Source organism: Lytechinus pictus, chromosome 12, assembly GCF_037042905.1.
Source record: "Lytechinus pictus isolate F3 Inbred chromosome 12, Lp3.0, whole genome shotgun sequence".
NCBI lineage: Eukaryota > Metazoa > Echinodermata > Echinoidea > Temnopleuroida > Toxopneustidae > Lytechinus > Lytechinus pictus.
The window spans coordinates 10,375,001-10,389,457 of NC_087256.1; the positions used below are offsets into that span (position 1 = coordinate 10,375,001).

The 14,457-nt window shown below is 37.8% G+C and overlaps 1 protein-coding gene across 1 annotated transcript in view; it reads right to left on the minus strand.

Moving 5' to 3' along the window:
* LOC129273514 (uncharacterized) overlaps window positions 1-12,375 on the minus strand; it is a 32,441-nt gene extending 20,066 nt beyond the window's left edge. The window contains exons 1-3 of the mRNA XM_054910559.2: window positions 12,314-12,375; window positions 5,811-6,001; window positions 1-896 (exon numbers count right to left, since the gene is read on the minus strand). The exon at window positions 1-896 is cut by the window's left edge and continues 172 nt beyond it. Coding sequence (XP_054766534.2) covers window positions 1-896; window positions 5,811-6,001; window positions 12,314-12,368 — 1,142 coding nt within the window. The 5' untranslated portion in view covers window positions 12,369-12,375. The remainder of the gene's footprint in view (window positions 897-5,810; window positions 6,002-12,313) is intronic.
* Between the last annotated feature and the right edge of the window lie 2,082 nt (window positions 12,376-14,457).

The window sequence follows — 14,457 nt, forward strand, 5'->3', positions numbered from 1 at the left end:
TGAGGACTATCGAGATTGTCGTCATCAGATTGGGATATCCGAATCCCAGGGATAGATGTAGTCGGGAATCCTTTGGCTTTACAGTCGGATTTCTCCCTGGGTTTAGTCGTATGAATGTGGAGTTTGGTATTGGATGCAGGTGTGGCAGGAGCGATGCCGACGGTCTGGATACATTCTAACAGGAGGTTAATATCTAATGAAGATAACAAGCGGAGTGCCGCCTGAACCACCGGTTGGTTAGAATCGTCCCGGTGTCCATGTGAGGTGTAAGATGTCCGATGACTAAATACACCTCGCCGACTTCCTGGACCAGTTCTAGGAATCATCGTCATGTCCGTTTCTGGTATATTCCTACAGATGACCACCTTCAGTTGGGCAATGCGGTCATCACGGGCTACAACCTGGTTTAGGGTTGTCAGGACTGCTGACAAAGAGGTGGTCTGGAATGTAGAAAGGTTGTCCTTATCAACTGCACTCTCGACCTGCAGGTACTTTGATTTCTCTGCGGACTTTGGTGAGAGTGAGTCCTGCTTTGGTCCGATACTCGACGACGATTTCCGTCTGAAACTGTTACGTAATGATTGCACGAATCCACCCCTCTTGGGTGATTTGGGTTCCGATGGTTCGAGGGAGGACGGGCCATCTTTGGCATCCTCCGCATTTTGACGCGAGAGACCTAGTCTCCTCTGCGCTGTCTGTTGGTCCCCCATCATTAGGAATGATTCAAGCACCTGATTGTAGGTCACGATGGCTGCTAGACGAACCGAGCCTGACGCAGGAAACAGCAACACAGCCAACTTGCACAAGCTGGCCAAATGTTCCCAACTCTCTTCCCTCTGGGCAGTTCCATACGGCACTTCAAACAAGAGACCTTCCTCAAAGTCGTCTTTTATCAACTGTATATAAACAAAACATAATGATAAAACATGAGTTCTCAAGTAGATACTGCCTGAGTTGATGGAAGCCCTTGAGACGTATAATCACCTAATGCAACATCACTGACAGCGTACCGTAATCTATTCGACATGCCAGCTAGATTGAAGGCTATTTTACCTGCAAATCCTACATTATGCATGCACTAAGAAATTCCCATTGTAAATTATCAGGAGCGCGAAGATCGTAAAGTATCAATTTGTAAATGAAGGCTTGTATATCAACCAAGAGTAACTTGCGTCAGGCAGCAGACGAAAATGTCCCCGGTAATAGGACGGAAGAGTATTTCGAATTCGAAGTATTTCACCCTTAATTCCCCTCCTCCCTTTTTGCCTTCTTTCTCAATCTAATCATTTTTTATTCAACAAAAACAAAAATCCTCGCCCTTGGCGACATCTTCATTTATCCACACAGTGTTAGAATGTCAAAACGTCGTTTTCTAATTTCAAATAGGCGAAACATAGCAACCTGAATGCAAGTGCGACCTTAACTCACGAAAAAACCCATCAACTAATGATTTAAGGTACACCTGGAGAGCATTTCATCAACATTTTCATCCGACAAGTTGTCAGATCTGACATCTTTCCCTGATTTTGATTGGCTAAGAGGCCTTGTTCCTATGGTAACTGTCGGATAAAACGTCCGACAAGTCTTTCCATGAAACACCCACAGGAAAACACAATTGCTTTCATTCATGAATTACAACATAATTGTCTGTTGTCTCTATTTGCCCCCCCCCCCCTCCTCCTCTTTGTCATCATCTCCCTTACTCTCTCTCCTCTCTCTTCCCACTCTTTCTCCTCTCCACTCGCTCTCTCTCTCCCTCTTTAACTCTTAAATTTGTAGCTGTTGCTATTATAGATGGAAAGGGTGAGTCAAAGTAAATGAAATGATCAGTATATAGACAAATGAAGAAGTCAGCATGCTACAGAATTAAAGGGATTAAAGAGGATATATAAACTGAGAAGATCTGAAAGAGAAAATGAAAACCAAATTCCGTATGCAACCAAAAAGTGAAAGGTTTTCATGACCTTTATTTTGCGTTGCGAAAGATGTAAAGAGAAGTCAAAAGTGTTAAGAGAGATATTTTGCATCATAGAATCAAACTTTCCCCATAAAGCATGTTTGCATAAACAAAAGTGACTACTTCGAAAGCGGTTTTAGACAATTCGCCAACGCGGTGGGCATACAAATTTTCCGGAGCAATATAAGTCTGTGCCTATTAACATACATATGAGCTAAATTTCACGTATTCATCAATATTTTCTGTCCTGTCATTTGTATTTGATTGGAGTCAGACAATGTTGAATAATAATTTGGGGACATTTCTTTGCGGAAAATGTATTAACTCGGCGTTAGAATTTCAGAAACCACTGAAATTAGCTTTTTTTCTCGATCACTTTGATAATACAGGGATTTATCATCCGAAAATACAAGTTGTCATGTTTTTTGAGCCAGAATTGGCATGAAAACGTTTAAAACCAGAACAATTCAAACTCCTATCTTCTGATCAAATATCAAGTGAAAACCGGTTATAAATAATTAGAGCCTATACAGATTCACAAAACTGCGAATAAGCAAGACTCCTCCTTAAACATGTTCATTTGAATTTTCTGTGTATGATAATTATGATGAACCTGTTCACAATTTGAGCAATTTGATCCGAAAAAAACATCCTGTCATTCTTGTTAATCAAAGCATGTTGATCACGTGGTTTCATCGATGGAGTACATGGCATTTTATTTCACAGATGGGGATGGGTCTAAACGATAGAAGTATATGTTAGTTGGGTTCACGGATAGTATTCCATCAGCGTGATTAATATCAACAAATTTAATCCCCATCGTCTAAAAACAACCATTTACGTTATACTGTCTAGTCTCCCCTATCTGCATGATCTGACTGTCTCCGCCTCATTTCTGTGTACATGGTGTATGTGTCAATGTGTCTCTCTCTTTCCCTCCCTCTCCCCTTTTCCTCTCAATCTCTCTCTCCTGTTTATTTTTTTGTCGAAATTTACAACTCAACTGAGTTTTATTAATTTACCAAGCATGACCTTAGAAATGCAATCCATTGATTTCTTTACACGACGAATAGATATATTGCGATTTTAAACCTGATGAATATGGACACAAATCTGCCCCTCTTCCCCGGAATCGAGTCGTTCCCCTTCATTAGTACTCCATCATTTTATCATACGATTATATTTCATGGGTGAGAGGTTTGCAGTATTTCATTTTTGCTTGGACTGACTGTCAACATGAACATCTGTTCTTCTTCTTAGTCAGAGTTCTAATAACATTTATTCAATTTCGCCCACCTCTTCCTGGGCTGTATGGTTAACGAGACGAGACGAGACCGACCAAAAAAACCGGACCCCGATACTAATTTAGAGGCGATTGATTGAGCGGGCGAGTCGATCGAATGAAATGTGGCTTGAAGTATTAAAGGGGTTATTCTCTGCATCATGGAGGATTATCGTAGGAAATATCGCATGCCAGTAAAATCTTCCTTTCGTAGCTTCTGTATACAGTATATATATTTAGCCGATTTAGATTTAAGCCCCCATAGGTCACTGCATGGGCTGTTTCTGGAGACTATATACGTAACATTTTGAGAGAAGTTAGGATGTCCTAAAGGTGAAATCAATTTTACTCAATAAAAGCTGTAGCATAAAGTTACACTACTCAGATCACTTTTATATCATTATTTTGTTGGTATATAATATTCTTTCTTCCGTTTTCTTGGTGTTTATCCCCTTATTATCTTACTCCTTGAATAAACCATAAGAGTGCTGTCACACCCCCTGCCCCAATCCACTTTCTGTTAAACGTTACAGATATTAAATATAATTATGTATTTATGTAATAGCCTTGTATTCAGCCAAGTAAGATTTCAATTCATCGGTGCATCCTATAGCCATAATGTTGTTTTCATAGTTCATAACGATATGTCAAGTTCAAATGGATATTAATTTCATACAACAATCAAAATGCTAACTGCTAATACTTGTATAGCTTTAAAAAGTCCCTTTTGAATACAACTTTCAGCTCATTATGATAACGCTATTTTTTCTGGACTTGCCATACAACCTGTTTACAGACCACCCTCATTGGCGGGTAATGTGCATGAAGATCCCTTTATATAGCTGCATTCATAATGAGCGGGAAACAAAATGGTGTCAATATTTACCTAGATTATCATGGCGTGCTTAGCAACAAAGATACGACGAATGCGAATCAATCATTCATAACACAAGCATGACATAACTAAGAAGATACACTGGGTTACAAAGATCTTTTTCTTTTAAAGGAAAGGTGTAAGTCGTGTAACCATCAAAGGCAGTTCCTCAGTGTAAATATCAGCTTTATTCCTATATCTATTTATTTATTTTGGGGGGCTTTCTTTATTTTTTTTTCTTTCTTTCGTCTGTTTTATTTCGCTCTTTTCGGTTGTTTTCCATCCATTTATTTAAATTTTCTCCCTTTCTTCAACTCTATACCTTAATTCTTTTTTTATTCGTTGTAGGTCGTTATGGGCTTGTGATTGAATATTGTTTCAAATAATCTCCTCTCTCCCCTTCTTTCTTTCTACCTCTCTCTCTCTCTCTCTCTGTCTCTCTCCTTTTCTCTTCAATAACACCTAGCATTGTGCTCAATTTTTCACAATGTAATTGTTTCCCGTACTATTAAAATTCTCTCGGGCCGATAGTGCAATAGATTAATTCGACAAATAAATAATTAAAAAACGATGTAAGCAAACGTTGCAACATTTTCGATTCCCCCTTATTTAGCAGACATTTTAGCCGGAGCCATATGCAATAATGACCAGCGCCCCGTCTTACAAAGAGTCAGATACTCAAGGCGACCGCACACCTTACGATTGGTCTGCGACTCAATTTTGGAATAAAACGTAGTAGAATTTGATGCTAATATTGAGACTTGGAATATCTTACTGTGTAATGTTCGAAATCATCGTACGAATACCTATGTTCAAATCTGTGACTATGCTATCATCCTTCTTAGAATAAGAGCAAATTTAATATCTAGTCGTAATGATGTCATAGCAGTCGTACGATTGGCTACGATTTGAAACTAATTTGGCTTTTACTCCAAAATAAAGGCTTGCAATCTTTAAAAATTGTTATACTAGTATTCTTTCAATTAATATTAACCTCAAATAAAATGATATGTTCCATTCACATTTTCAGAAATTGAGCAAAATGCGATTTGTTCCAAAATCGGATCGCGAACAGTCGTAAGGTGTGCGGTGGCCTTAAAGGCCATCGCACACCTTACGATTGGCCTTCGACCCGATTTCATAATAAAACGTAATAAAATTTGATGCGAATATTAAAACATGGAACATCTTACTGTTAAAAGTTCTAAATCATCGTACGAACACTTATTGCAAATCTGCGATTATGCTACCATCCTGGTTTGAATAAAAGCAAATTGAATATCGAGTCGTAATGACGTCATAGCAATCGTACGATTGGCCACGATTTGAAACCAAATTGGCCTTTACTCAAGATTATTTAATGCTTGCAATCATTCACACTTTACATTGTACTCTTACAGTTAATTTAAACCTCAAATTAAGAAATACTTTTAATTCACATTTTCGGAAAATAAGCAAAATACGATTTGTTCCAAAGTCTGATCGTGTACCAGTCGTAAGGTGTGCGAAGTCCTTTGATTCAGATCAAACTCAAAAATTTATGTAGCTCACAGATAGGTGTTCCAGATCAATCGTAACTTGAGTCTGATTTTAATCGACGTTTTGTAAGACGGGTCCGGATGTCTAAATATTGACAAGACATTAATTTACCAAGTAGTGTAATCAATGTTGTTTAAGAATAATAAATATTTACATACCTGTGTAAGATTGAGAACGATTTGACTGATGCTCTGGCTAATTTCTTCTCCTAGACTGTTGGCTAATGTTAACAGACGAGGTACACAATGTGGTAGGCGATTAAGAAGGAGCGGAATGCATTCATTATTCACAGAAAGACGTTTTAGTGTCTCAACACTCTGCTCTGCCAACAAGGCCTCGTAACACTCATCTGTGAACAAGGAAAGAAACATGAAGTGTGATTTAAATATGACAAATTAACAAAAAAAGAAAAGAAAATCAATCAATCATAATATTTATTTAGAAAGGCAGTGCAGTATTTAACAAAATTAGTATTACACTACCGTCCTTCCCGTACTCTCAGATCAACCTCAAAAGCATTATTCATTGTTCCTTCTATCTGAACTAAGTCGTAAGGTGAACGTTCTTTTTCATACGCCTCCGCTACTTTATGAAATGCACTACCTGATTTCCTAAGATGTCTAAGTAATTTAGATAAGTTCAAAGTTTATCTTAAGTGATACTTATGCAACACTTAAATCATTTTCGAGTTAACTCAGTATCCAATATTGAATTGTATCTACATGTTCCTTTCATGTCCCTTAGCTTTTCTTATACTTTTAGCGCATAGGGACACGCATATTTGCTGAAGTGTTATCATTAATATTGTTCTTTTAAGATTTGTTTCACCAGGCTACCTTTCTCAAAATTCTCTGCTCTTTTATATTTATCTATGCCCCTATAAACAAAAATAAACATATATATTCTCATTACTATCTGCATGCTTTGACATCATTTTGTGGTGTCAAATACCCTGATATATCAGCCTTGGGACCGTTATATAATACGAAGGGATTGTGGGATTATTTGACTGTACTGAAAACGTGTATGCATTCTTTTTAAAAAACCTGATAAAAATATTGAAGTTTTGATACACAAAATTGTTCGATAAACTTGGTCTCATATCAAGTTCAATAATCATTTGTATTATACGTCAGGTCTTGTTGTATACAGAGGGTTATTTTACACGAGACTTGTGCTATATTTTCCAACAAGCATGAACCTTTATACCCAATACATAGTGAAGCTATTTCTTTTAAGTATTACAAAAATGACCCGTGATATCGCACGAGTTAATCAAAATTAGACAGGACGAGTTCTGAAGTTAATTTGTTATCTAACTAGTTTTTCCTCCTGAAAGCCTAATTTGATGTTAAATAACAAAGTTCCAAGCTAGAAAGTTACAAAACTATAGAAATGTCACACATGTTGATAGCACGATAACATGCACATGTTAATAACATTTGATGGTGGTGTTGAATAAATCCTTTAGTACTAACGCGAAACGTAAGCGCTTTAACAAGCTAAAGGACAAAGTGTAGTTTTGCACCAAACTCGACAATCTAATCATGTATTCTTATTTGCAAATGTAACACTGTTTTCATTAATGTGAATATATTACATGGTAAGATAAATAAAACAGGCAAAAAGCAAGCAGAAGATGACATATTAATTGGAATATTCACCAATATCTTAATGAAACATTTTCAACATCATTTCCACCAACGCTTTAAAGTCCCTTTAACTTTAAATCAATCCTTCCCTCAATATTATGTGAAGAAGAGTAATAAAGTTCACGCCTATAGAAGGATGGGGGATCGTTTCAAGAGGATGCTCATAACATCTGATCAGTTTTAAAGGTTACCATCGATATTATCACCGTGATTATAATAACTGACACAAACACAGAAATTACGCAATCTACAGGCAACGGGTATCTTTACTTCATAAATTGAATATAGAGGACATTCTAACGAATCGTCTAAATCATATAAATGAATGATAAAACAATAGTATAACAATGGTACAGTTTCATTTACGATGGAAACTTGAAAAAAAACTAAATCATTATAATATAGAGTAAGGAATTGTCTGAACGGGTCAATGATACGGTAGATTTGATGTTCTCATGCTGATTTTCTAAATTTGTGAGACCACTTTTTCCTTCTTACCCCCTTCCCCCTAAAAAACAAACGAATAGCTACTTCTTCCCAAGCCTTCCTGCATTTCGACATATCGAGATGTTTTACTTAAAATGAATACGAATAAGGAAATTTACTATTGAAACGAAATTTCCCTTTAAATAGCGACGTGAATGATTGAATAAAACGTACCTTTTCATAAACCCGTAACAAAGTTGTCTCGAATAGAACCACAACTCTTTTCCGATTAGTTCAAGAGTACCATGAACATTATTCCAATCAGGTGAACACCAATGTTCCCTTAATAACGTCAAAACTCTTCTGGGAGCTCTCTCACCCGTGCATTGAAAACATAAGATCTAATGAAGATCGCTCAGATCAACCTTACCCTTGCGATATAAAAGAATAATCTACGAGTCATTTTCCATCTTAATATGCTAGTATATTCACTCGCTGCCAGACTGAAATTGTAAGGAGTGATAGTGCAACAAGCGCGCATGATCTCAGTAATTAAGAGTCAGAGCGAACTAATAGAACACTGGTTGATACACGTACTCCACATCAAACACAGGATTATGGATGATATTAATGAAATTTATCAGAGAGAAAGAAGGGGGGGGTTGATGAACTATCCTTACCAAATATCACGTTAGCATCCTAAATGATAGTTGACGAGAGACATGAAACCATGCAATCGAGAATCTTCGATTGATACTGAATGGGGGGGGGGGGTTACTGATGTTATATTGTGTCTGCTGTAATGCGGTGGCTCGCATCCGATAGCATGCCATGATGATTCAATCAACACGCAGTGGGTTCTTCCAATTCTTATTCAACTCATGTGGTATGTGACGCCAAGGAGCTTCAAACAGAGCCCTGCTTCTGACAGCTGTTACACGCATTTCACACGTCTTTATGGAAATGGCACCTTGTGCAGTTCATCACCCAGTTTATGTCCATGTTTCTGTGGGTGGGTGTCACCCCACGCACGCACATCCTCACTAAAACATGTTCAACGATAAGCACTCCCACCAACTCTTACCTGCTCCTATCCTATCTTGAACTTTCTCACGCTCTCCCTCCCCTCGCACACAAACCCACCCACACCACGCACTCAACAATATGTCCCTCAATTTTGCTCACTCACTCTCTCTTTCTTTCTCTGACTTTCTGTACACCATCCCATACTCACGCCCTCACCATATACCACCCCAATCAAGCACACATACCCCACACCCCATACCGCCATACACCTTCCCATTCGCGCTAAGATACCCCACACTCCAAATTACCCTTTAGCATCCCTATCACGCACACATACCCCACATCCAAAACTACCATTATAACACCCTCTCGCGCAAATATACCAAACACCCCACAACACCATATACCACCCTCTCGCGCAAGCATACCCAACACCCAAACTACCGTATATACCACTCTTCTCACGTACACACCCCCCAAAACCACCACATATCATTCTTATCACGCATACATGCCCAACACCCTAAACCAACATATAGCATCCCTCTTACGCACACACATACCCCACACCCAAAACCACCACATACCATTCCTATCACACACACATGCCCAACACCCTAAACCACCATATTCCATCCCTCTCACACACACATATCCCACACCCCAAACCGTCATATATACTACTCTCTCACGCAAATAAACCCCACACCCCTAAGCATATTAACACCCTCTCACGCACACAACCCCCAACACAAATCACCATGTATCACCATCTCACGCACATATACCCACACCCAAAATCACAATATACCACACTAACACACACACACATACCCCGCATCCCACCAAAAGCATATACCACACCTCTCACGCAAATATAACCCACACCCCGACACACCAAAAATACCATATACCACCCTCTCATGCACACGTACCCCACAACCCAAACCACCATATATCACCCTCACACGCACACACATACCCCACAATCCAATTCACCATATACTACCCTCTCACGCACACACATACCCCACAACCCAAACCACCATGTATCACCCCTATCACGCGCACACACACCCCACAACCCAAATCAACATATACTACCCTCTAACGCACACACATACCCCACAACCCAAACCACCATATACCACCCCTCTCACGCGCACACATATCCCACAACCCAAACCAACATATACTACCCTCTCACGCACTCACATACCCCACAACCCAAACCACCATATACCACCCCTCTCACGCGCACACGTACCCCACAACCCAAACCACCATATACTACCCTCTCACGCATACACGTACGCCACAACCCAAACCACCATATATCACGCACACACACACCCACAACCCAAACCAACATATACCACCCTCTCACGCACATACATACCCCACAACCCAAACCACCCTCTCATGCACGCATACCCCATAACACAAACCACCAAATACCACCGTCTCACGCACACACGTACCCCACAACCCAAAGTTCCATATACCACCCTCTCACGCACACGCATATCCTACAACCCAAACCACCATACACCACCCTCTCTCACACACACACATACCCAACAACCCAAACCAACATAAACTACCCTCTCACGGACACACATACCCCACAACCCAAACCACCATATATCACCCTCTCACGCAAACACACACCCCACAACCCAAACCACCACGACCCTCTCAAGCGCACAACTAATTCATCAAAATACACACTTCCTGTTCCTTCACTCTCTCGCCCCTCTCTTGTCATTGCTATAACCCTCTTTCCGATCAGAGACAGACATGGGCGGCTACATGAATAAATCATGAACCAGTGCTCCGTCTAAAGTTTATACATAACTCACGTTCATCTTTCTATTTTCTAATCTGGTAGAGACAAGGATAACAAATGATTTCGTTTGGGAAGGAACATTGAACACAAAGTACAGAATCCAGTATGAATTTTCCCGATAAAGTGTTCTGTTAGAATGTAGAGTGTTGCAAAGTTTGAAGGAAAAAAAATGGTACTACAGATCATGCCACAGTGATGAACATAATCCTGTCAAGTGATCGAAATTCATTCAAATTTCTATTTAAAAGTACAATTATTGAAATCTATTTTGCATACATTATTTGTTGCAATGTATGGTAAGCCTCTGGTAAGCTTTCTCATGATCAAGAACAACATTTGTTTGAACAGAACACGTAATTCGAATATGTCAGTAAAAGGCATTTTACGACGCATCATATATATATATGATGTAAGTCTCTAATCTGTTATATTTCGAAAAAGTGCAATAATAGAATATCTCCAATCAAACAAAGAAGAGAATACGACGGATCACTTTTCTTTTAATGTTGGTATACAGTGTTCTGTATTGAAGTGTTGATAATCATTGGTAGAGCTCACAAAAGTAGATTCATAAGTAATGCAGACGACTTTAAAATAAGATGTTAGCAGACTGAGTTCTATTTTTCTATCTGCATATCGCTCTCTCTCTCTCTCTCATCTATTTTTTTTTATTGATGTTATACTGTCGTGATCGTACTGTGAAGTGCACAATCCTAAATACTGGAGCAAAAATCTGAAAGGGGAACAGCATACCAATACTGTAACTCATAATACTCAAGAATAATTTTATCAATCTCGTCGCTCAACACGGAGACTGAGATTGGACGAAAGAACCGTTCTGAGTATATTACCCCCCTGGTTTAGAGCCTTCGAGTTCACTTAACCTAGACTACAAGTTTTAAAGAACCCTTTGATTACAGTTCTATGTCCAAGTTATAATACAGACAAATATCATCAGAGATTTATTATCATTAAATTATGGTTTTGGTGGAGCACTGTATACTAGGTGATTTCAGCAGAAATGACTCATGGGATAACACATATGGGGGTAAGAATGACAGAATGGAAACGTCGAATAGACTGCCCCCCCCCCAAAAAAAAAAAAAAAAAAAAAAAAAAAGATTACAAATTCGACTCATAGAGTTAACAAACATTTGAGCTATTAAACTGTTTTACTGGCGGTTCGTCGAACTAGAGGTATGTTTATGAAAGATCAGCTGAACCACCTAGATATCCAGATAACCATCTCGTCATATCTACATCCTGTTGTAGCGATGATCATGATGATAAGACTACTGCATACTGTAGATCTTCGATCTCGTCATGTCTATATCCATCAGGAAGATGTTCAGATAGGTGAACCGACCAGATGATAAGATGAAAACATGACGGGATCTAAGATTTATTTATCTTCAGGATGTGGACAAAACGCGCTCCAAGATCTCTGCATCTCATTATTTCATCTTCGGGACAAGATACTGACATTACCATGATAACGAGATCCCAGATCATGTCACTTGATCATCTCTCCTAAAGGATATAGGTATGGTGAGCTTCGAGATCTCGTCATTTAATCATCTGGGTCGCAGTTTCCATAAGATTCCCTAACCCACATCTCCCGCCACTCCCCTAAATGAAGAACAATTTATTGTGAAAAATACTACTGGAATGTATAGGAAAACATCATAGCAAATAGAAAGTAACGTACCTGGTATAGTCTCGAGAGTCTGACCTATGCGTCGACGTCTAACCGGAAACGCCATTTTAAACAATCATCTACTTCTTATCGACTTCTTACAAATTTCCTATCACTTTTTTTTAATAAATACAACGTTTTCAAGAAGTTAGTTGAAATTAATTCCCTAGTTTGGATATCTGAAAGACACAGCCCAGAAAATGATGAATTTTGACGAGAATGGGTCCCATACTGAAGATCCGGTTTGATTCTGGTATACCTTCTCTGTCATGATAAAAAGTAGCAAGTGCTTTGTGGGCTACCTAGAGAAAAATCAGAAGCTGAATATTTCTCAACAAATTGGAGGTGATCCTGGAATGTGTTTATTTATCAGGGTGTAAATCGGACACATAAGATTGAGATAACAGAATAATAGAAATAATGAACGTAGCAACAAATTCGTATTTACAGGCTAAGTCGTAAGAAAACACGGCAAACAAAATTCGAGGTGTTATTTGTATTTTACCTATGACTCATAGCCCTGTTTCTCTTTTTATTAATCGACAATCGTACAAAAACATTATTATACTGTTATTATATAACATTATTATAGTGTCATTGTACAACATTATTATATAACATTATTATACTGTTATTATACAAAATTATTATATTGTGACTTTTATGGTAATTTTATATAACTAAAAAAAGACCATTGAGACAATGTTTCTTGAAGTAGAAACATGGTCTACATGTGTCTCTTTGCCTTACACCTATGGTATCATCTCTTAATAATTTTCGACATGTATTCAGGAAAAAGAAATAGCAAAGATGGGCCAATACAGGGTTATTTCAGGGGATTCACTTTAAGGGGGTATCTCACTGAGCGGCGAATGCTTGTGAACGTTGCGAATTAGAGATTTCGCCAGGATTCGTAAAAGATTCCAAAGGTTGCAAGAAAGCTCCTAAACAGTTTTCATTTTTGCCAATAATTTTTCTTGTTGCAAAGAAAGTTTCAATTCAATTCAATTCAATTCATTTATTTAATTCCAATAAAACATACACATAATCATACAATTGCGTGAAAACTTGAGCAGTGAAAGATTTGAAATATAATATTAAAATATTAAAAGGAATTGTCTGGATAACCACCCTTGATAATACAGTATAGAATTAGATTGAATCCATTTAAAGAAAAATTATGAATAGGTAATGGGCATATAATTGTACAATGAAAACAAAGCAGAACACAACAAGATACAAAGTCCGCACAAACCCAAAAGAAAACAGGCAATGCAGTAAAGACAGAATTTAAGTACTATTGATTAAATAAAATTTCAATTTTCTTTTAAAAGCATACATTGAGTTGAGAGACTTTATTGCAATGGGGAGATTATTCCACACAACTGGTGTATGATGTCTAAATGAAAATGATACATAATTTCTATTAACAGTCCATAAATGATATTTATTTGTATTTCTTGTGTTAAAATCATGCATAGATGAATTTACAATAAGCATCGAAGATAATGATTTATGAAGTAAATTGTGTTTATATTTATAAGTAATATTGCATTCAGTGATATGAATTCAGTTGAAATACAGTAAGAAGATTGAATTTGATAAATAATTCTTTTGAATGCGCTAATCTAGATGAGATTGAACATATGCAAATAATCTTTTTTTGTAAAATATATATTGGGTTCAACTTCGTGGGATATGTGTTAGCCCCCAATCGGCTGACCCCAAAAAAAAAAAAAAAAAAAAAACGGGGAAAAGGAGAAAAAGAGGGAGAAAGGAAGAGGAACGTAGTGGGAAAGAAAAAGTTATTATTCATTATAATGGTATATTATATTATAATCACGTTATGTTATATTACATAGGAAACATTCTTATCATAACTTTATGAAACATAATTTGCTCAGGGCCTATGTCTTCATTGTTCCTGGTACTCGCATTGTCTGTTTAACGAGATATATAAACCTGTTGTACGAAAACCTCCTGTTTTCAAGTCAATATACACCCAATATATTATTTTTTTTTATATAGTGACAAATGCTTCTTTTTCATAACTACTTAAAGTGATTGCCCCATTTAAGGTCTTAATATAAAACATTTCCTGTCCGTGATAACGTTCGCATCAGTAGATTGGTGAGATATGTCTCCTCTCCATGAAT